This window comes from Phyllostomus discolor, chromosome 12 (assembly GCF_004126475.2).
Source record: "Phyllostomus discolor isolate MPI-MPIP mPhyDis1 chromosome 12, mPhyDis1.pri.v3, whole genome shotgun sequence".
Taxonomy (NCBI): Eukaryota; Metazoa; Chordata; class Mammalia; order Chiroptera; family Phyllostomidae; genus Phyllostomus; species Phyllostomus discolor.
The window spans coordinates 1,690,125-1,712,597 of NC_040914.2; the positions used below are offsets into that span (position 1 = coordinate 1,690,125).

At 46.4% G+C, this 22,473-nt stretch overlaps 1 protein-coding gene across 2 annotated transcripts; it reads left to right on the plus strand.

Moving 5' to 3' along the window:
- Nucleotides 1–154: 154 nt before the first annotated feature.
- Nucleotides 155–22,029, plus strand: NPHS1 (NPHS1 adhesion molecule, nephrin). 2 transcript variants are annotated; one of them, XM_036013111.1, is made up of 30 exons: nt 155–211; nt 669; nt 2,305–2,520; nt 2,597–2,719; nt 2,880–3,008; nt 3,532–3,613; nt 3,994–4,097; nt 4,288–4,415; nt 4,504–4,675; nt 4,863–5,020; nt 5,261–5,405; nt 5,509–5,633; nt 7,039–7,225; nt 7,427–7,556; nt 7,730–7,902; nt 8,349–8,489; nt 8,569–8,709; nt 9,241–9,362; nt 10,222–10,393; nt 10,494–10,650; nt 10,746–10,897; nt 12,150–12,261; nt 12,344–12,525; nt 14,529–14,585; nt 16,285–16,404; nt 16,538–16,562; nt 16,671–16,746; nt 16,893–16,986; nt 17,083–17,198; nt 21,167–22,029. In XM_036013111.1, the coding sequence occupies exons 1-30, from the start codon at nt 155–157 to the stop codon at nt 21,296–21,298; spliced, it is 3,729 nt and encodes a 1,242-aa protein (XP_035869004.1). In that variant the 3' UTR covers nt 21,299–22,029. The 2 variants fall into 2 exon arrangements, with proteins under 2 accessions (XP_035869004.1, XP_035869002.1); XM_036013109.1 differs by lacking the exons at nt 155–211; nt 669; nt 2,305–2,520; nt 2,597–2,719 and adding an exon at nt 2,087–2,195.
- The last annotated feature ends 444 nt before the right edge of the window (nt 22,030–22,473 follow it).

Consider the following 22,473-nt stretch of genomic DNA (forward strand, 5'->3'; position numbering starts at 1 on the left):
TGGTTTCTCTTTTGTGGATCCAACACCTGGATTTGGAAATAAGGTGAGCTTGGGGCCAGCACTCCTGAGGCTTGGGGAGGAAGTCAGGATAGTAAGACTGTTTTTCCAGACACATGATATCACTTTCCTTTCCTGGCTCTTTGGGGCCACAGGCATGGAAAGATGGAGAGCCTGGAGTCCCAGGAGCATCCAGAGAAGGAAAACAGCTAAAGTGGAAGATGGAAGGTTTGTGCTAATTAAAGTCCCCAGCAACTGACAGCTCTACACCCTGGCCCACATGGACACCATCTGGTCAGGGCCCCTATAACAGAACCTCCAGCTCTGCATCCAGCCCATTCCCCAAGTGGTGTGGGGGCAGTTGGAAGAGAAAACATGGTAGGAGTGAAAGGAGTCAATAATGGGAGGGAAGAAAGACTAGTGGGAGCATCAGAGATGGACCTGTTAAGGGCTCAGGCCAGATGCCTCATTTTGTTCCTAGAGGAGGACCAGAAAGGGCATCATGGCAGAGGAAATCAATTCCTGCAGGAGATAAGCAGGTAGAAGAAGCTATCCTATGTGAGTGTGTATGAACACACTGGGGTGGGGAGGGCAGGTCAACCAGCATATGGTTATAAAATTTGAAGATGCAACAATCAGGAGAAATAAAGAAAAGAAAGATGTAGTCAAAGGGTGACTGAGAACAAATACTTATTGAGCTCCTGATGTGTGAGAGAGAGCATGGGATGGGGTGGGAAGATAGAGATGAGAATAGAGACAAAAAGACAGAAAAGCATGAATATATCTATATAGAGGAATATCTGTATATCTATATCTATAGTATAGAGAGGCAATGACATAGTTAAGGGTTGACTGAGATGTAACCACCTAATGAGACAGGAAGAGAGAAAGACAATGAGACTGAGAGGAGAGACTCAAAGAGATGGAGAAAAATAAAAATATAAATCAAGATGGATAGAGGACGGGAGAGAGACAGACAGAAGAGACAGGGAGAGACAGGGAAGCTATGTGAATGGAACTCACAAGGCCTTTGACAAGGGGTTCCTACCTGGGCTCATTGTTATGCCCATACTTAGTGCTTGTGGTCTTAGACTCTATCTTATACTCCCACCCACTCTGATTGCCCTATTCCCTCCACAATTACACCTCACTCATTTATATACATTCATACACTCTGCACATACTTTCACAGATCACAATTCACTCTCACCTTCTCCACACTCACACTCATACTCACTCACATGCACTTCACACACACATGCGCAAAGATATCTCCCAGTCTCTCATACACATTCTTGCATACTCCCCAACAGACATCCCTGATGTCATTTAGGGGGTAATGCCTACTCAAGGCAGGAAAGGGCTTACCAAGTTTGTATACCAGGGCAGGGAAGAACTGGGGAATCCTAGCCCCATGTCAGGCCCAGCTCTCTCCTCCCCATGCTGAGCTGGGACTTCCTGGGTCTGACCTGAACCTCCTCATTCCTGGCCCAAGCCAGGCCCTTGGGGTCATAGAGGCTGGGAGGCACCAAGGAGTATGCCTGGCATGTGCTGACAGGGGATTTTCGCTCCAGCTGGGCCTGGAGGAGCCTGCTGGACAGAGGCCTGGAGCTGGAGACTCTAAAGGCAGGCTAGGGAGGTAGTAGTGGGAAGACAAGATCAGACTGGGTCCTGGAATGAGACTCAACTCTGCCACTGACTCCATTGGCCTCATCGCCTCTCCTTGGCTCATGGGGCCTGATGGACTCTGAGGGGCTGTGAGTGGTGAGAAGAGAGCAGGGGTTAGGGTGGCAGGAGAGAAGAAAGACAAATAGAGACTTATGGGGAGGGAGAGAGAAACTCAGAGAAAAAGAGCTTGTGCCTTAGGGAGAAAGAGATAGAGAGACTGGAGGAAGGAGAGTGGAAGGGACTTAGGGCAGGGAGGGAGATAGAAAGACAGAAGGGGAAAGAGAGAGGGAAACACAGACTCATGGGAGGAGAAAAAATCAGAGAAAGAAAAAGAGATAGATGGCAAAAGAGAGACAAAGAGAAAAACAAGAGACAGAGACATAGGGAGAAGGACTCCTATAGAGAGAAAGCCACAGGCAGATGCAGGAGGCAAGCAGTGGGTATTGCAGAAGTCAGAGGCAGACGACATGGAAGGGCCCTGAGGATCCCCGTCCAGGCTCCCCTGCTCTTCATGGGGCTGCTGACCACAGGTGAGTGGGATCTTGGCTTTGCGACCTAGTGTTAAGAGACCCTCATTTCCCACTCACATTCTCCACACAGACCCTCTGCCCTCTCCTGCTGACTTTTCTGTATCTCCAGGCCTGGCCCAGTTGCAGATTCCTGCTTCAACCTCCAGAGGTTTCTGGGCTCTGCCTGAAAACATGACAGTGGTGGAGGGGGCTGCTGCTGAGCTTCTGTGTGGAGTCAGTGCCCCTGGCAGTGTAGTGCAATGGGCCAAAGATGGACTACTCCTAGGCCCTGATCCTAGGATCCCTGGCTTCCCACGGTACCACCTGGTAGGGGACCCTACTAGAGGTAAGGTGTCAGATCCTGAGACCCTGAGCCACCAGGAGAAGCTGACGGTGGCCCTGACCTTGAGTCCTACCTGCAGGTGAATTCCACCTGCATATTGAAGCATGTGACCTCAGTGACGATGCAGAGTATGAGTGCCAGGTCAGCCGCTCAGAGACAGGGCTGGAGCTCGTGTCCCCCAGAGTGATCCTCTCCATTCTGGGTATGGTCTATACATCTAGCCCTCTCCCACCATGGACCTAGGAGTCCAAGCTACTAGCCTCTCTTTCTTCAGATCCAGGGTGCAGAACTCACTTCATAAGCGATGAAATCCTCATATCCTTGTTGGTAGTAGCAGCTTACTCCAGACCTTTTCTCACCAGTGCCCCCCAAGATGCTTCAGATGACCCCTGAGGCAGGGAGCACAGTCACGTGGGTAGCTGGGCAGGAGTACGAGGTCAGCTGTGTATCTGGGGATGCAAAGCCAGCACCCGACATCACCTTCCTTCAAAGTGAGTGTGGATGAACTGCTGGGAGCAGGGTGAGACTCCTGGAGTTGGGAGGGGGGTACCCTTGCCCCATGCCCTCCTAGGGGCCTCAGAAAATATGACATTCCTGAGATGAGGACACAGGCTTGGGGAGATGCTGAGGCCAGCATGGGATGTGGTGGATGGTGGGGCATCCAGGGAAATGCACCAAGGAGATCACAGGAGCACTGGTCTGGGACTCAGTCATCCGGGTTGAGGCTCCAGAAAGAGATGTGGTGTCATCATCAGTGCAAAAATGAGAAACTGAGTAGTGGATGTAGGCAACATACCAAGTAAGGATGGGAGGGAAGGCGAGAAGCCCAGGAACCAGGCCTGAGTACTCTGGGATTCAGGGAAGCCTGAATGTGTAGAGGGAATGGAGCTAGTACTTTTCTTCCAGAGCCAGGAGAGAGGGCAGTATATCCATCCTGATGACTTCCAGGCCATGATCCCCAGGGTCTGCCTTGGGGAGAACCTGGCATCCTTTCTGTCCTCTTGTTACCCCAAGGTGGACAAATAATTTCTGACATTACTACTAATGTGGACGAGGGATCCCAGGAGAAACTCTTCACCACAGAGGCCACAGCAAGGTATGGGAGTTGGAATGCCCTAACTTTAGCCCAACCCCAAAATTTTTTCATGAAAACCCCATATCCCAGGGATTCAAGCATGAAACTTGGGTTAGGTATGACTATTAGGGTCCCTGACTTCACTCTGACATTGTCTTCTGACACTTCAAAACTTCTTCATGGGAACCCCAGTTCCAGAGTATCAAATATGAAGGTTTTGGCTATGCATGGGACTCTGGGACCACAATTCTCGTTCCTAATCCCACAAATCCCTTCCATGGAATTCCGGATCCTAGAGGAAATCAGCCTGGAGACTTAGACCAGGTGTGGGGACTCCTTCACCCTAACTCTCCAAATCTCCGATAATAACTCTGACTCTAGAACCCCAACTTCCCACCTAGAGTGACACCACAGAGCTCGGATAATGGGCAGTTACTGGTCTGTGAGGGGTCCAGCCCAGCTTTGAATGATCCTATCAAGGTCTCAGTCACCATGAATGTTCTGTGTAAGTGGGAAACTGAGTGAGCTGTGGGCACTGGGGACAGGGATTGGGGGAATTGGGGCTCTTAGGGGTGCACAGGGGTTATGAATGGTTCTGGTTCTCAAAGAGAAACATGAGGGTTCAGGGGCAGACTGCAGTGCCTGGAAAGAATGGATGGGCTCTCCAGGCCCACTGAGGGACTGCTGCTCTCCAGTTCCCCCAGGCCCCCCTGTGATTGAGTGGCCAGGCCTGGACGAGGGGCATGTGCGGGCAGGGCAGAACCTGGAGCTGCGGTGCATGGCCCGAGGAGGAAATCCACCAGCCACACTGCAGTGGCTGAAGGTGAAGATAGAAGCATACATGAGGGCGGGGAGATTGGTGGGGGCTGGGAGCTGGCCCTGAGATGGCCCGGGCCTGTTCCTCTCTCCAGAATGGCCAGCCCATGCCCACAGCATGGGGCACGGAGCATGCTCAGGCAGTGGCCAGAAGCATGCTAGTAATGATGGTGCGGCCAGAAGACCATGGGACGAGGCTCAGCTGTGAGGCCCACAACAGCGTATCTAAAGGGATCCAGGAACGTGGGGTCACACTACAGGTTACCTGTGAGTCTTAGCACCAGCTGCCCATCTGCCAGTCTATGTACCAGAGAGCCATCTGTCTGTGCCCCCAAATCATGCCTGTTTAATGCAAAATACCTCATCATCTGTCCCCAGGTTCCCTGTCTATCTGGGCTGGACTGTGTGGTATCCAGCCCAGCTTAGTGTCTCTCCTCTGCTCATTATCTCTCAGTTCCCCCCAGTGCCATTACTATCCTGGGATCTGCATCCCAATCTGAGAACAAGAATGTGACGCTGTCCTGCATCACCAAGTCCAGTCGCCCACGGGTCCTGCTACGATGGTGGCTGGGCTGGCGGCAGTTGCTGCCCACAGAGGACACTGTAATGGATGTGAGGCAGGGGCCAGACTCCTGGGTGTGAGGGAGGAGGGAGTTGAAAGCATGGCCCTTGGATCTGAGAGAAAATGCCTTGGTTGTTGGGGAGCATGGACTGGGACCTGGACATCCTGGCTCTGACAGAGGAGGGGATGGGAAGGCTTCATGTGTCCCTGCTGGAGCATGAAGTAGACTCAGGCCTCTGGTCCATGGATGAGGGTGTCCTAGTCCCTAGCCTGAAGCTCTTTCCTGCCAGGGCCTTCATGGTGGCTACATCTCCATGTCCAACCTGACGTTCCTGGTACGACGGGAGGACAATGGTTTGACCCTCACCTGTGAGGCCTTTAGTGAGGCCTTCACCAAGGAGACCTTCAAAAAGTCACTCACCCTAAATGTGAAATGTGAGCCCCTATCTTCCCCCTGAGGGGTATCCCCTGCCTTAATAACCCCACCCTCAGTCCTCAACCCAGAGAGGAGAGTCACTCTTTCTGCCTCTCCCCACAGATCCTGCCCAGAAACTGTGGATCGAGGGGCCCCCAGAGGGGCAGCTGCTCCGGGCTGGGACCCGGGTGAGGCTGGTGTGTTTGGCCATTGGAGGCAACCCAGACCCCTCCCTCACCTGGTACAAGGTCAGTGCCAAGCAAGGGCTGTAGGATGGCCAAGAATGTGGGGAAATGCTGAAGGCCTGTCTCTCCTCCAGAGTCTTCGGAAATCTTGGAAAAACCTGAATTAAAAAAAATACTAAGGATTTCAAGTTTTGTCAGGGAATTGGAAAAGACACAAATGCCCTAAGAATTAAGTGGAATCCTAGGAAAATCCTGGGAAATCAGTGAGAATCTTATCTTAAATGAAGGAATTCTAGATCATATTTGGGAACTCTAGAGAAAAGACAATTTCACTAAATGAAATTCTGCTGAAATCTCGGAATTCAGGTGAAATGTTGGAAATTTTAGGGAAAGACTGAGAATTCCAGGAACAAAGACAATGACAGGCAAAAACTAGAAATTTGGGGAAAGACTAGTAATTCCACAAAGCATTGAAATTCATTAATTAGTATTAAATTGACTTCTTATTGAAATTGATTTGGAGGTAAGTAAATGAAATTCTGATAAAATTAAAAGAAATTCTGACAGAATCCTGGAAAGATCTTGGGAAGTTAGAGAGCTAGTGAAAATTCTGGGAGAAAAAGTAGGACTTATAGAGATGAAATGGAAGTCTCTTTAATTAGCTGGAATTCTGGGGAAATGCCAAGACTTTGAGCCTCACAAAGGATTTTGGTAAAAGACTAATGAGAAAATATTGGGAAGGGATTCAGAAATCCGTGAAAAAACAATTGAATTAAGGCAGGAGTGTCAAACTCATTTTCACTGAGGGCCACATCAGCCTCGTGGTTGCCTTCAAAGGGTCAAATGTAAGTTTAGGGTTGTATAAATGTAACTACTCCTTAATCAGGGGCAAGGAACTCAACACTGACGCTGGGTAGAAACAAGGTGCCAGGCTGGATAAAACAAGGTGGAGGGCTGGATTCAGCCTGTGGGCCTTGTGTTTGCCACCTGTGAATTAAGGGAATGATCAAATGAAATCTTCGGGGAAAGTGGGGATTTTAATTAAAAAAAAACAAAAAAACCCTAAGGATTGGAAAACATGAAGGAATTCTTGGAAAGCCTTGGGAATTCCAAGGGAGTTTCCTGGAGTTTGGTATTTGGTAAATGTAGCTGGAATGGATTTTGAGAAATGGGCCTGAGAGTCAGCAGAGGGCACCAACAACCTCAGGCCTCTGCAGAGCAGAGGTGAGGCATGGAACTGGAGGGCGGATCCGAGAGCAAAACGGAGTTGAGGGGGTCCAGGTTAGGCGGGAGGGATTCCGCGTTGGGAATAATCAAGTCCAACCTCTTCCTCTGCCCTAGCACGGTTCCCGCGGAAGGGGGCGCCTTTTCCTCATCACACAAAGGCTTTATCTTGGGCTGGAGGCTGCCAACCCAATCCGGGGAAGGCAAGGCTACCCATGGTCCTTCTGTCACTCTCGACCCTCAGGACTCGCGCATGGTGACTGAGCCGCGGCTGCCGCAGGAGCCGCGCCGCGTGCAGCTGGGAAATCTGGAGAAGTCGGGAAGCATCATCTCTCGTGAGCTGGTGCTGGTCACGAGTCCGTCGGACAACCAAGCCAAGTTCACGTGCAAGGCGGGCCAGCTCAGCGCATCCATGCAGCTTGTGGTGCAGTGTAAGGGCTGGAATGACCCGGGTGCGCGGGAGGGCTTGGTGGTAGCTGATAACTGAGCCAGAGCCGGTGGCGGGAACAGTGGGTTTGGCAGAACCAGGAGTTGCGGTAAAGGGACGCGGGGCTGGGCTGGACCGGGCCTGGGATCAAGGCACAGATCTCCTCTTCATCTCTGAACCTTGCTCCTCCGACATGTTCTTGAAGTTCCCCCAACTAACTTGACGATCCTGGCCAACGTGTCAGTGCTGCGCCCTGGGGATGCCTTAAACTTGACTTGCGTCAGCGTTAGCAGCAACCCTCCGGTCAACTTGTCCTGGGACAAGGAAGGGGAGAAGTGAGAGTGCGAGTGGCCCCGCCCCTCCCTTGTTCTGGCCTTGCCCACTTACCTTCCGAGTCCGGTCCCCACCCTGCCTGCTGTCCTGCCCAGTTTCCAAGCCCACGTCTGGCTTTGCTCCTGCCCCTGTGCCAGTCGTGACATGATTCCACCACCCCCTGCCCTGTCCACAGGCTGGAAGGCATAACCTCACCACCCCGGAGCGCCCCATTTAAAGGCTCTGCCGCCGCCAGGAGTGTCCTTCTGAGAATATCATCCGGGGACCACGGCCATCGTGTGACTTGTCGTGCCCACAGCACCGGGCTACGGGAAACCGTGAGCGCCTTCTATCGACTCAACGTGCTTTGTATGTGCCCCGAACTGGAGCCCCTCTTGATTCCCTCCTGACCCTGTATCATTTGGGTCTTCACCTTGACCCTGTCCTTGACCTCCATCCTAAACCTTAAAACTTCCCTGAACTTTATCCTGACCCAGCCTTGCACCAACTCCTAATCCTGCCCAAACCCCATCTTGCCTTTGTCCTCTATCATAACCCCTGATCATGACTCTCATTCTGAACACTCTCTCCATCCTTAACCTGACTCAGGCCTCTACCCCTTTCCTAAACTGGGTCCTAACCACCATCCTGGACTTAACCTCCAAGCTCAGTTCTTTACTTAATTGTTCCTTGTTCACAACCTTGAATCTAGTTGCAACCGGGACTTTCACTCTGTATACCTGTGCCTGATCTCAAATTCATCCCCATTCCCAACCTTAACACCAATTTTGACTCCCAGTGGCGTCCCTTCACAGACCCTCCAGAGTTCCTGGGGGAGCAGGTTCTTGTGGTGACTGCAGTGGAGCAGGGTGAAGCACTGCTGCCTGTGTCGGTGTCCGCCAACCCAGCCCCAGAGGCCTTCAACTGGACCTTCCGTGGCTACCGCCTCAGCCCAGGTGTGGGAAAGGGCATGGAGAGGGGTGCAAGTCTTCAGAAAGGGAGGTCTGGTAAGCTCCTCACCTTGATCTCCCCTAGCTGGCGGGCCCCGGCATCGCATCCTATCTAGTGGAGCTCTGCAGCTATGGAATGTGACCCGTGCTGACGATGGCCTCTATCAGCTGCACTGCCAGAACTCGGAGGGCACTGCTGAAGCTCTAGTGCGGCTGGATGTACACTGTGAGCCCCTCATCACCCTAGGAAACTAGGCAGCTCTGGGAGCCCCACCCATCATGGAAACCACGTCAACCCAGGAACCTTGCCTGCCGAGAAGTCTCCTTATTGTGGAAGCTCTGCCCACGCAGGGATGTTCACCCGTCCTGGAAGCCTCTCACTCTGGGAGCCCCAGCTACAATGAAACCCAGCCCACTTTGGCTCTACTGCCCCCTAGGATGAGAATCTGCTCCTGACAGGGGACCCGCCTACATGGGAGTTACTCCCATCATGTCCATGGTGCAAGTCCCACCTCCAAACAATTCTGGAAGTCCACCTGACCTACTCTTGTCACCACAGAAGCAGAGTAAAGGATAGGGACAGCCTCACTAACTCTGAGAACTACTCCAAGTGCTCCATATGTTCCACATAAAAGGCAGACCGTCATACCCATAACTTCCCTGGACACCTCTAAGATACCTTGCCCACCTGGGATACTCTCCCACCATGGCCTGTCTGGTCCAAGGGCCTTCTTCAAGCCCCTGTCTCTTCCTCCAGATGCTCCCACCATCCGAGCTCTCCAGGATCCAACTGAGGTGAATATTGGGGGCTCTGTAGACATAGTCTGTACCGTTGATGCCAAGCCCATCCTTCCGGGGATGTTCAACTGGGAGAGACTGGTGAGGATACAACATTTGGTAAATGGAGATGGGGCTGGGCAATGTGGTTTCTTACCTGTCAACTCTTTGGGAAAGAGGGTCACATCTATATGACTCTATATACTTGTCAGGGCATTCCCTAAGAACTAACTGTTGAATGGCAGCTGAATGGATGGATGAGTGGATAGATAACCAGGTGAGTAGGTGGGCAGGTGGATAGATGTGTAGATTGATAGGTAAATGGGTAGATGAATAGGTAGATGGATGAATGAGTAGATGAAATAATAGATAAACAAATGGACAAGTGAATGAATAGATACATAGCCATGGATGGCTAGATGGATGCTTGAATGAGAGAAATGAGTAGATAAATTAATTAGATTAGAAAGTACATGGATGGATAGATACTCCATCAGTGTAAAGATGTCTGTGGAAGGATGATGGATGAATGGATGAAGAGATAAAAAGATGGATGAATTGATAAACAGATGTATGTACTCATGAGTGTGTGCATATATGAGTGAATAGATAGGGAAGATGGGTAGAGAGATGAAAGAGCAAATAGATGAATGGATATAAGAAAGAAAAATGGTTGGTTGAATGAATGGGTGAATGAATGAATGGATGAGAAGAGAGGTAGACGGATGGGTAGATAAGTAGATTAATAGGTGGATGGTTAAATAGATGAACATATATGTCAATAAATGGCTTCATGAATGGTTGAATAAGTGGGTGGATGGATGACAGGAAGAATTTTTTTTGCTAGCTCTGTAAAAGGTGATTGTGGCTAGGAGAATGAGGCTACATAAGGGACCCATTTTGGGAGATAATGGAACTGGGGCAAGACTGGGGGCCATCACCCTGAGCCTTGGGCACCCAGGGAGAAGAAGAGGAGGACTGGAGCCTGGATGACATGGAGGAACTGTCAAGGGGGTCCACAGGGCGTCTTCGGATTCACCATGCCAAGCTGGCTCAGGCAGGTGCTTACCAGTGCATTGTGGACAATGGGGTGGCACCTCCAGCCCGAGGGCTGGTCCGTCTTGTCGTCAGATGTGAGTAACACACATACCCCTGAGTTGAAGTCTTGCCAGTAAACCTACAATTCTCATGTTCTTCCAAATACCTCATGTTGACCTCCTAGTGCCCTCCTAGTTGCTCCCCAGGTAGAACACCCCACTCCCCTAACTAAGGTGGCTGCAGCTGGAGACAGCACCAGTTCTGCCACACTCCACTGTCGTGCTCGAGGTATACCCAACATTGTCTTCACTTGGACTAAAAACGGGGTCCCTTTGGATCTCCAGGATCCCAGGTGAGCCCAGGCCCAGCCAGACAGCACTCCAGCTCCAACTCTGTTCCCCCAGCCCTAGTCACTCTCCCTGAATTCCTGCCACACCTCTTTTCCAGGTACACAGAGCACACGTACCACCAGGGTGGAGTCCATAGCAGTCTTCTGACGATTGCCAACGTTTCTGCAGCCCAGGATTATGCCCTCTTCACATGCACAGCCACGAACCCCCTCGGCTCAGACCATACCAACATTCAACTCGTCAGCATCAGTATGGTGGGAGGGGGCTGTGAGGGTTTTGGGAGGGTGCTCCCTGGTTTAGGCCCCAAGTCTCTAGTTGGCTCCCTACTGGCAGTGTTCCTGAAACCTTAGAAATGTTTATGAGTAAGGATGGAGTTTTTGCCTGGCCTGAAAATTCTAATGAAGGCTGCAGGGGAACCCACAACAAATAAAAAAAGGAGCGGGGACTTATTGGCTCAAGTAACTTAAAAGTAGATTTCAGGAGTCACTGAACCTAGGTTCAGCTGTCATCAGAACTCTGTCTATCAGGTCTACTTTTTTGTGTGTTGGCTTTATTCTAAGGCTTCTCGTAGTGGGCTGCTGGACTTCCTGGGGGAAATTGAATTTTATCTCCTCCTAACAGTGGTGTGAAAGTGCTAGAATTAAGATTTATTGGCTCTTTTGGCTCCCAGCCCTGAACCAATCATGTGGTCAGGGGAAGAGCAGAGTCTCTTCTATAAGAAGCATATGGACTGAGGATGTGGGCAAATGTTTCTCCAGTGGCTACTCAGGGTTCTGTAACCAGAAGAAATTAATGGAGTGGATGTGAGATAAGCACAAAAAATACACTTCAAGAATGAATATATATATATAAAATACAGTTGATGATCTAGTCATTCAGGCACATGTACAGAATGAGTAAGAAGTATGAGTCACTCGATGAGCATATTCTCAGCCCAGGGAGAAAGCCACATTCTTCCTTCTTGTTTCAGCTCTCATATGTAAATAAGTGTCCTTTTTGAGGCCTATTTTGTACCATATATTTTGTGCTATTTGTCCTTGGGTTTTGTTATTTAAAATGGCCTCCAAGCATAGTGCTGAAAGGCTGTCTGGTGTTCCTAAGTGCAGGAAGGCTGTGATGTGCCATATGGAGAAAATGCCTCTGTTGGAAAAGCTTTGTTCAGGCATTGGTTAGAGCTGTTGACTATGACTTCAATGTTAATAAATCAACAAGATATCTTAAATAAGGTGTTTTTCAACAGAAAAGCACATAAAACAAGATCATGTTGTGGTTGTTTAATAAAAATGTTGTGACTAGAGGCTTAGGAACCTAACTCTGCATTTCCTCTAGAAGCAATGGTTTAGTATTTGCTAATTCAGTGTTCACAATAACTTTATTGAACATAACCACCATGAATAATAAGAATTGACATATTTAAAATCATTCTTAGGAAGAATCTGGAAGGAATCTGCCAGAACCCTTTTGTATCCTCTGACTACTTTTCCCATCCTTTTTCTTGAAGGCCGCCCTGATCCTCCATCTGGGATAAAGGTTGTGAGCATGACCCCATACTCAGTGGGGCTGGAGTGGAAGCCTGGCTTTGATGGGGGTTTGCCACAGACCTTCCAAGTCAGGTGGGTCCATATTAAGGCAGGAGAGGGTGGCAACCATCAAGGTGGGGCACCACCTTGAGTGACTGAGCTCCTTCTCATGCAGGTATGAGGCTCTGGAGACCCCAGGGTTCCTCTACATGGATGTCCTACCACCCCAGGCCACCACCTTCACACTGACTGGGCTGCAGCCTTCTACACGATACAGGGTCTGGCTGCTGGCCAGCAATGCCCTAGGGGACAGTGGACTAGCAGACAAAGGATCCCAGATCTCTATCACCACCCCAGGTGGGAAGGGACAGTCTTGGGCAGGTTGCAGAGTTCCTCAGAGGACTTAAAGGGTGGTGCAGTGAAGTCAGTACTATTATACCACTTTTACAGATGAAGAAACTGAGGTCCACAGAAACTGAACATGTTGTCCAAGGTCACACAGCTGGAAGGAAGTAGAGAGGAGACTGAAACCCAGGCAGATGATCTCCAGAGACTAGGTTTTATTCACTGAAATATACTGTCTGAATGCAATTAATGATACAAGAAATTTAAAAAAGTTTGAATCAAATGAAAATGAAAACATATGAAAATTATCGGGTGCAGCTAAAGCAGTTCTTAGCAGAAAATTTATAGTGTTAAGTGCTCACATTAGATTTTTAAATAAGATTTTATTTATTTTAGAGAGAGGGGAAAGGAGAGAGAGAGAGAGAGATAAACAGCAACGTAAAAGAGGAACACCTATTGGTTGCGTCTTGTGTGTGCCCCAACTGGAGACCAAACTTGCAACCCAGTCATGTGCCCAACCAAAATGGAACAAGCAACCTTTGCTTTGCAGAATGACACCCAACCAACTGAGCCACACCAGTCAGGGCTTAGATTTTTTTCTTAAAAAGGCCTCAAATTGACACTGAAAGTTTCCAGCTTGAGAAACTGGAAAAAGAAGAGCAAGTTAAACACAAAGTAAACAGAAGGAAGGAAATAATAAAGGTAAGAAGAGAAATTGGTGAGCTCAAAAACAGAAAAACTAGAGAAAATTAAGGAAACAAAGTCACTTCTTTTCAAAGATCAATAACATTTATAGAGCTAATCAAGGCAAAAAAGGGAGAACACACAAGTTAAGCAGTATCAGGAATGAAAGAGGAGACATTACATTAAGGGAGTAATAAGAAAGTATTATAAACAAATTTAGGCCAATAAATTTATCATCTTTGATTAAATGGACGAGTTCTTTGAATATAACTAATGAGAGCATTTTGCTTCTGACAGGCCAATCAGTAGTGTAGTGGCTAATCACATAGAGCCTTGTTCAGAGAAGCCTGGTTTGAAGTTCCAGCTCTGCTGAATCCTAGTTATGAGACCTTAGGCAAGTTACTTTACCTCTCTGAGCCTCAGTTAAACCTCTGTGAGCCACAGTTTCTAAAAATAAGATATGCCTTATTTTTCTAAAAGTAAGGTCTATCTCAGACAGTTGTGAGGATTAAATGAATTAATATATCTAAAGTGCTTAGAGCAGGGCTCTGTACAAAGTAAGTGCTTTGTAAATACCAATTTTTAAGAAATGCTACCTGCTCACTTTCATTAACTTAGTCCCATGAAAGCACCCTCTTTCTGTCTTTCCTTTTCTGGCAGAGCAGCCTTTCACCCATGGAAGTAAGGACACTTCCTCATTTCAACAATATTCCCTTCTCTCCCCACACCCCCAGATTTGAGCCTTCCCTTTAAGAACTAAAGCATAAAATATTACACTCACCTCCCTTGCTCTGGAACTTATACCTCTATTAAGGGATCCTGAGAGTAAGCACTTTTTTAGTTAACCTGAAAAGTTCACAATTCTGGTTAAAAGAAACTTGCATACCACAAAGCACTCATCAACAAGTAATTATTATTATTATTATTATAGACATTAGAATGACTATTAATAGTATTGCCATTCTTATCAGCAATTTTCAGCTCTTCTTGAAATATTTCAGCCCTGGCTGGCGTAGCTCAGTGGAATTGAGCGCGGGCTGTGAACCAAAGTGTCGCAGGTTCGATTCCCAGTCAGGGCACATGCCTGGGTTGCAGCCCACGGCCCCCAGCAACCGCACATCGATGTTTCTCTCTCTTTCTCCCTCCCTTCCCTCTCTAAAAATAAATAAATAAAATCTTTAATATTAAAAAAAGAAATATTTCTGAGAAGCCATAAACTAGTTTTCTTGAGTCTCAGAATGGGATGCAAAACTTAATAAAAGACTGAGAAGTATTTAAGGTTTATCCTAGAGTTTTTTATGTTAATTCACAATTTCTTATCCACCCTCTAGGTCTAGACCAGCCTCCTGAAGAGCCTGACTACCAGCTGCCCACAGAGCAGCCTGTAGGCAAGTCCTCAATTCCCTGAAAACCCCTTTCTCCCCTGAGACTAGAACTTTCTTGTTTCTAACCATGCCTCCTCTGCTTCATGGACCCAGTCCCTGAAGACTTAGCTCTGTTCTGCAGGCCCTAACCCATTTCCTTCATTCTTCCCATTGCCTGGATATGACACATTTTCTCTCTTCTTAACATAATTTAATTCTGAAAGAATTAGCTGATTTCATGCCCCATGCAGGGCCTGTATCAGTTGGTTTTGGCTGCATAACAAACTACCCTAAACATTGGCACTTATAGCAACATTATTTCTCATGACTCTGAGTGGCTGAACAGTTCTGGTCTGGGCCACAGTCAGTTGGCAGCTCAACTGGGACTGGTTGGTCCAAGATGACCTCCTCTTCACATGTCTGACAATATGGCTCTTGATTGGGATGATGAAGATAACTGGGCCACATATCTCTCCTTGGCTTGTTCACACGGAGGTGGTCACAGGAGTCCCAAGAGCAGCAAGAGAGGGCAAGTTCTGATTTATAAGCATCTTTCAAGCTTCTGATCCTGTCACATTTGCTATTGTCTCTGTGGCTAAGGCAAGTGACATAGCTCAACTCCAAGTCAGTATGGAAGGGGACTACTCAAGAATGTGATACATGGAGAAAATTATGACCATTTTGCAAACAATCCCCTTTCAGAGCCTAAGAAGTTTGCAAATGACAGAAATTTGGCTGTCCATGGCAATAAAGGGAATTGGCTGGCTCATGAAATTAAAAATTCCAAGTATGGCTGGGTTCAGGAACTTAAAAATTTCACCAAGGACCTATCTTTCAGACTCTCTCAACTTTACTTTCTTCTGTGATGGCTTCCTTCTCAGGTTCTTACATCAAGGGTACAAAGAAGTCTCACATACACCTCTAGCTTTCATTCTACTTCTTAGCAGCCTGCAGAGGAATGTCCTAAATGTTCTAGCAAAAATCCACCTTGGGTCAAACGCTGTCTCTAAACCAATCAATCACTATGAAAAAATGCTGTTTTTGGCCAGGCTGGGCCCATGTGTTCCTCCATGAGTCCTACAGAGCCATACAGACCGAGAGTGGGGAAGTGGCTATTTCATCAAAGGAAAGTGAGTGCTGTTAGTAGAAGATGGGGAATGAATGATGAACTGACATATACTTAGAGGCACTTAGTCTCAGGGATATAGCAGAGGAGTCTGATATTGTCTGGGATGTAAATTTGTGCAAAGAAGTCATCTGAGATGGAGTTAGATGGGTGAATGAAAGTTGAGAAGAAAGGACATTCAAGGACAGACACTTGACTATTTCAAGGCTTAGGGGTGTAGGTTTGCCTCAGTGATTCTGGAAACAGCATGGTTAGTTTGTATGGCTGGAGGGTCTAATACCAAAGTCTATGGTTGATGGGCAAGGCTGGAGACATTGAAAGAGGCCAGATCATAGGTCCTGAATACCCAGCTAAGGAGCTCAAGCTCCTGCCTGAGTTCCTACATGGGTCTCAGGCAAAGGAAGGACCCTCTATTGGTGGCTTGACTTGAGAAAGGAGCCTACCTGCCCTGAGGTAGCAAGGAGTGGACATAAAAATCCCCTGTTCATTTTCTTCCCTGACCTATGAAGAGAGGTTTTCCCTGGTCAGGGATAGACTTTCTTTGGGCCTAGAGACAGTTGTTTTGAGCTCACTGAGGGGGCTACCTTCCATCCTCAGGCTTCTCGGAGCTGCCCCTGATGCCTGTACTATTTGCTGTTGGGGGTCTTCTGCTGCTTTCTAATGCCTCCTGTGTTGGGGGATTCCTCTGGCAGCGGAGACTGAGGCGTCTTGCTGAGGGTGAGGAGCCTTGTTCTGCTGGGATTGAGGTCCACAGGTGATGGGGAGCCCTGTGGCCACTTCATATTGAAGGTCTCTCAGGGCCAGGTGGGCTTGGGGGAGTCTCTGACCCCTTTTTTCCCACTTCCCTCAGGCATCTCAGAGAAGACAAAGGCAGAGTAAGTGGGTATATTTTTCTGTAAGAAAGGCTCTGAGGGAAGAAGTTTGGGGGTAATGGGTATCTGAGGATCAATAACCAACTGCCCTCCATACCTCCATCCTGAAAGCTCAAAGGAGGACCGAATCAGGAATGACTATGAAGAAAGCCAGTGGACTGAAGACCTGGACAACCGAAGCTCCACGGTGAGTGAGGGTACTCCAGACAGTCCCATTGACAAGGAACTGACAGTGATTAAAGTTCAATTAGCTTCAGGTTAATCATTGACCTTTCCAGGGAGTCAAAGGATGAAAAAGACTTTACTTGTTTTGGGGGGTGGGGGTTTTGATAGGTTAACACAAAAGATATGGAGCCATATTACCATTCCATGAAGGATTTCAGCCCCCAGCTGCCATCAACACTGGAGGAGGTATCTTGTCCTAGAGGTAAGTTGTGACTACATCAGAACTTCCCAACTCATAGACACCTCTGATATCTGGACTGGGTGCCCTGATCATCCCTTCTTTCCACTCCAACCTCAGGTTTCACAGGTCTTGAAGAGGAGAATTTGGTCTTTCCTGGGCACTTGTATGATGAGGTGGGAAGACTGAACACCCCATCTGGAACCTGGGGACCCCTCTATGATGAAGTACAGTTGGTGAGGAGATTTGTATCTGCAGAAGTCTTTCCTGGCCAGTGCCAGAAACCCACATCTTACTGCATTTATTAGTTAGGATAAGCTAGCTGCTATAACAAACCAGTTGTTTGTTATGGGCCTGGCCACAAACCAGTAACCTAAAGAAGACAGTCTATTTACTTTTCTCTCATAGTATTCAGAGGTGAGTGGCCCTGATGCAGGTGGTTATTACAGAATACAAGTTCTTTCCATTGTAGTTCTCTGCTATCCCCTAGCACATTGTCCAAGTTTGCATGGATGGGCCATTTCACTGGGGTTTCAACCATTAGAAGGGGGTAAAAAGAGAGTAATGCAGACACAATCCTGCTTTATGGTTCAGGCCCAGAAATTACACACTCTACTCATTTCCCTGGTGAAAACATGGTCACGTGGCCACATCTAACTGCAAAGGAGGCTGAGAAATGTAGCCTAGTTTGGGAGCTGTATGCCTTACTACAGTTAGATTACTGTGGAAGAAAAAAAGGTATGCATTTTGTTAGAAGTTAGCCATGTTGACTACACAGGGAAAATATTTTGGCTCATTCAATTGAAAAGTCAAAGTGTAGAATTGTCTTCGGGCCCACACAACTGGACGAAGAATTTCCTCCTTAAAGATGTCCCCGGAAAATCCAGGTTTGTATCCTATTAGTTGGGAACCTTCAAAGAAAGAGAATGCCTCTTTTCCAATAGTTCGAAAGTCCCAATGCTGTCACTGATCTAGCTCAGGTCACATACTCATCACTAAACTGCTGAGGCAGGGAATGGAATATGCTAATTAGACAGGTCTGGATTACTGCCCACTCATGGCATCAGGGAGTAAGGACCAGCCCCACTCAATCCACTGGATTGAGAGTGGGAGAGGGTCAGAGAGCCCAGAGAGAAATGAACATAGTAGCAGGATAGGTAAAAACAATAGACAAGTACTTTGATCATCAACTAACCCCCACCAACTGCCCCACAGTAAGGGAAGTGGGGCAGAATATCTGACTTTTGGTGTAGCCTTGGCTAATGCTGGCACCTCTGGGCCAAAGATTTCCATCTCTAACATTGTGCCAGATGGGACACTATTCTCCCTATTAGAGTGGACATAAGGAGCATAAAATGTTGTCCATGGTGCTGAACCACATGTGCCCTCTAAAGCACAAATACATTCTGCACACTTTGTCTGTAAAGAACCAGATATTCGATATTTTGGGCTTTGCAGGATATACTGTCCTCAAAACTACTAAACTTTGTTATTGTAGTGTAAAAGCAGCCATAGACAATACATAGGCAGATGAATGTGGCTAAATTCCAATAAACCTTTTTTGTGAACACTGACATTTGAATTTCATATATTATAAATATTATTCTTCTTTTGATACTTACCTTGCTATGAAAAAAAAAGGAAAACCATTCTCATGTTTTGGACAGTACAAAAACAGGCTGAGGGCCATATTTGGTTCATGGCAAATCTGCTGTAAAATTTCCTGAGCCGAAACAACCATTTTCTCCCAAACTTAATGCAAGACACATCCCCAGTAAGGACCACCGTACATGGATTTTTTTCTTTTCTTTTTTGATAAGGAAATGTTTTGGTGATTCATAGGAATAACAGAATCATGACTCACATTCCACAATTCCCATAGCTGACATCATGGACTTTTAAAAGTTTCATATATCTGACATTCAAATTCTTTTTCTGACAGAAATTCATGAGGTTTCTTGAGCTTGCTTAAAAATAATCCAGTTAATAGGGATAGAGGATGAGAATACAAAGATATAAATGAATCAAGATTGACTGAGAGTTGGTATTATTGAAGCTAAGTAATGGGTACATGAGGGTTTGTGATAAGAGTTCATTATAATCACTCCCTTCTTTCTTAAAATATGTGTTATTGATTGTGCTATTACAGTTGTCCCACTTTTTCCTCTCCTTTACTCCCTTCCACCTTGCACTCCACCCTTCCACCAGCATTCCCCCACATTAGTTCACATCCATGGATCATACATATAACTTCTTTGGCTTCTCCATTTCCCATACTATTCTTAACCTCCCCCTGTCTATTTTGTACTACCATTTATGGTTCCCATTCCCTGTACCTTTTCCCCCATTCTCCTCCTTCCCCCTCCTCACTGACAACCCTCCATGTGATCTCCATTTCTGTGATTCTGTTCCTGTTCTAGTTGTTTACTTTGTTTTTGTTTCTGTTTTTTTTTTGTAAGTTAAGATGTTGATAGTTTTGAGTTTATCATTTTACTGTTCATATTTTTGATCTTCTTCTTTTTCTTAGATGAGTCCCTTTAACATTTCATATAATAAGGGCTTGGTGATGAACTCCTTTAGCTTGACCTTATCTGGGAAGCACTTTACCTGCCCTCCCATTCTAAATGATAGCTTTGCTAGATTGAGTAATCTTGGATATAGGTCCTTGCTTTTCATGACTTTGAATACTTCTTTCCAGCCCCTTCTTGCCTGTAAGATTTCTTTTGAGAAATCAGCTGATAGTCTTCTGGGAGCTCCTTTGTAGGTAACTATCTCCTTTCCTCTTGCTGCTTTTAAGATTCTCTCCTTATCTTTAATCTTGGGTAATATTGAGTAAAAATTGGGATGTTCCTTGGTGTGTGCTTCCTTGCCCAACTTCTTTGGGACTCACTGAGCTTCCTGGACTTCCTGGAAGTCTATTTACTTTGCCAGTTTGGGGAAGTTTTCCTTCATTATGTTTTCAAATAAGTTTTCCATTTCTTGCTCTTCCTCTTCTCCTTCTGGCACCCCTATGATTCAGATGTTGGAACGTTTAAAGTTGTCCCTGAGGTTCCTAAGCCTCTCCTGATTGTCTTGAATTCTTGATTCTTCATTCTGTTCTGGTTGAATATTGATTTCTTCCTTCCGGTCCAAATCATTGATTTGAGTCCCAGTTTCCTTCCCATCACTGTTGGTCCCCTTTACATTTTCCTTATTCCACTTTGCATAGCCTTCACTTCTTCCTCTATTTTGTGACCATACTCAACCGTTTCTGTGAGCATCCTGATTACCAGTGTTTTGAACTATGCATCTAACAGGTTGGCTATCTCTTCATCATTTAGTTCTATTTTTGGAACTTTGATCTGTTCTTTCATTTGGGCCATATTTTTTTTTTGTCTCAATGTGCCTGTTACATTATAAGGGGCAAAGCCTTATGTATTTGTCAGGGGGGACAACCCATGTTGGCTTCATTATGATGCTGTATGTGTGGGAGGGGTCTGAGAGGGAACAATGCCACTTGCTTGGCTCTTGGCTGGCTTTTAGTCACTTCCCCTGCTACCCACAAGTAAGTTGGGCTCTTCTGGTGCTGATTCCTAGGTGGGTGGGTTTGTGTACATTCTAGGATCCTGTGGATCTCTCCATCGAACCCTCCTGTGAAACTGGGAGTTTCTCCTGCTGCCACAACCCCCATAGCTTTTACAGTCAGAGATTTTAAGGCTTTATTTCCCTGCACTGTAACCCTGGGTTGCACAGTCTGTCTTGCTCCCCAGTTGTTCCTCCTGGTTTATTCATACACAAACGTGGGACCACCCCATCCACCAGCTGCCACCTCACTAGCGCAGTCCTCCAGGCACTAACCTGCTGTGAGTATTCTCTGCCCTGGCTGCCCTTCTCCACCCCTCCACCTCTCTGGGTAAATGTTTCTTCTTTAACTCCTTGGTTGTTGGACTTCCATACAGTTTGGCCTTCTGGCAGTTGTGGTTATTTTTTGTTTTTAAATTTGTTATCTATCTTTTGGTTTTGCAAGGAGGCAAAGTGTATCTACCTATGCCTCCATCTTGGCTGGAAGTCTCTCTTCTTTTTATATGTTGGAATTTACCCCCATAATTTGATAGTAAAAATTTTTTTCCCCTGGGAAGGTGAGTATAAGTATATATACCCCACAGCTGCAACGATGACTCACAGGTCATCTCTTTATGGTTCTAACTCCACCTTTGTTTGCCAGGGCCCCTGTGACCTCTGCTGGCCTGAGGATGAATATGAGAATCCAAAAGGAATCTACAATCAGGTGGCAGGAGACGTGGACCCTGTGGAAATGGATTCTCTACCCTTTGAGCTGAGGGGACATCTGGTGTAACAGGCTTCTCAACACTCTTTTCCTACACCTGCAGGACATAGCATTTCAGTGGTCCTTTTCATTTTAGTCTGGGATGAGCTTGTTAAATGAGCTCTAAAAGACACAAAGGAACTGGACTTTTTCAGGAAAGGACATGGAGATATGTGTGTCAGTGACAAAAAAAGGATTCAAGCTGGTGTCAAAGTATAAACAAAGCTCCTCCTTGGGTCAGCTTTAGAAACTAAACTTCTCCAAAGGGACACAATGAATTGTAAAAGACATTTTAATAATGAAAAGTTATCATGAGGGTTTTAATGCTTTTTCAGAAATATGAAAAGATATATTAAAAACAGTTCATTTAGAGTTTAACTACATCTGAAATAGCTAATAATAAGCAGAATTTATGGACTATTGTTGTATCCTACTTGTTTTATTATTTTCCAGTTATCTAAAATATGATGTATAAACTATGACACACATGTAAACATAAATTGATTAAAATAGACTAAACACAAAAGCTAAACACAAAAGAATATATATTGTGTGATTTCACTTACAGAAATTCTAAAATAGGTGAAGTTAATCTATGATGAGCAGATCAGTGGTTGTCTGGAGCCATGAAAAGGGAATTGACTCTAAAAGGCCATGGGGGAATGTTTTTTGAGGGGGTGATAAAATGTTCCATATCATGAATGTGGTGGTAGTTACATGGGTGTATAGGTTTGTCAAAGATCATTAAACTATGCAATTAAGATGAGTGCATTTGTGGTACATACCTCAATACCTCGGTACCTCAGTAAAGGTGACTTTATAAACAGGCTCCATAGTAAAGCAGCACAGCAACATAAATTTTATTCTTTATATTGAATAGCAGAAAAAGATAACTGAGAGATCTGTTTCCATGGGAGATGGACAAAATCTTTCTGTAGGGGGTCTCCACTCCTACTTTATTAATAATCTCATCAAAAACTGTCCTGGCCAGTGTGGCTCATTTAGTTGGAGTGTCATCCCTTAACTGAAGAGTTGCGGATTTGATTCTGGATCAGGGTGCATACCTAGGTTGTGTGTTTGGTCTCCTGTCCAGGTGCATACTGGAGGCAACCAATTGATGCTTCTCTCTTGCATTAATGTTTCACTATCTCCCTTCCTGTCTCCCTCTAAAAAGCAACGAGAAAATGTCCTCAGGTGAGGAATAA